The sequence below is a fragment of the Penaeus monodon genome, chromosome 21, assembly GCF_015228065.2.
Source record: "Penaeus monodon isolate SGIC_2016 chromosome 21, NSTDA_Pmon_1, whole genome shotgun sequence".
Classification (NCBI taxonomy): Eukaryota; Metazoa; Arthropoda; class Malacostraca; order Decapoda; family Penaeidae; genus Penaeus; species Penaeus monodon.
This window is the reverse complement of record NC_051406.1, coordinates 19,191,321-19,191,761: the sequence shown is the minus strand read 5'-3', so window position 1 is coordinate 19,191,761 and position 441 is coordinate 19,191,321. Positions and strand designations below refer to the sequence as shown.

General features: G+C 47.4%; 1 protein-coding gene across 1 annotated transcript in view; it reads right to left on the bottom strand.

The window, feature by feature from the left end:
- LOC119586302 (peroxidase-like) overlaps nt 1-441 on the bottom strand; it is a 37,323-nt gene that overhangs the window by 1,929 nt on the left and 34,953 nt on the right. The window contains exon 18 of the mRNA XM_037935008.1: nt 243-348. Coding sequence (XP_037790936.1) covers nt 243-348 — 106 coding nt within the window. The remainder of the gene's footprint in view (nt 1-242; nt 349-441) is intronic.

Genomic DNA, 441 nt, shown 5'->3' with positions numbered 1-441 from the left:
ACTAAGAATCAAAGACATTCTGCTCGCCTGCAGTTCACGGTTACGTTTCTTTTACCATTTTACCTATTAGCATGGTTAATCACGTGATTCTGGAATCATACGAGAAAGCCAAGCCGGCAATGAAATGACCACTGTCTATACTTCCACCTAACGATCACCAATGCCATTATCAAACTAATCTATACCATATCAGATTTCGCTTCCCGCGGCCTCGGGCAACAAGAGGTTCCCGCGTTACTCACAGTCCGCCTGGAGTCCTCATGGCGAGCGGCTGCATCTGCATCACCATGTCTCCGTTGTCGCACAAAATGCGCGCCCACGAAGCCTTCTTGATCTCGTACAGTTGGGCTGCGAATGAGATCACATTATGTGACTGGGGTAGCGAAGAGCTGTTGTAGAAAAGTGTAATCATAGAGGAATGTGGCAGATAATCTGGAATCC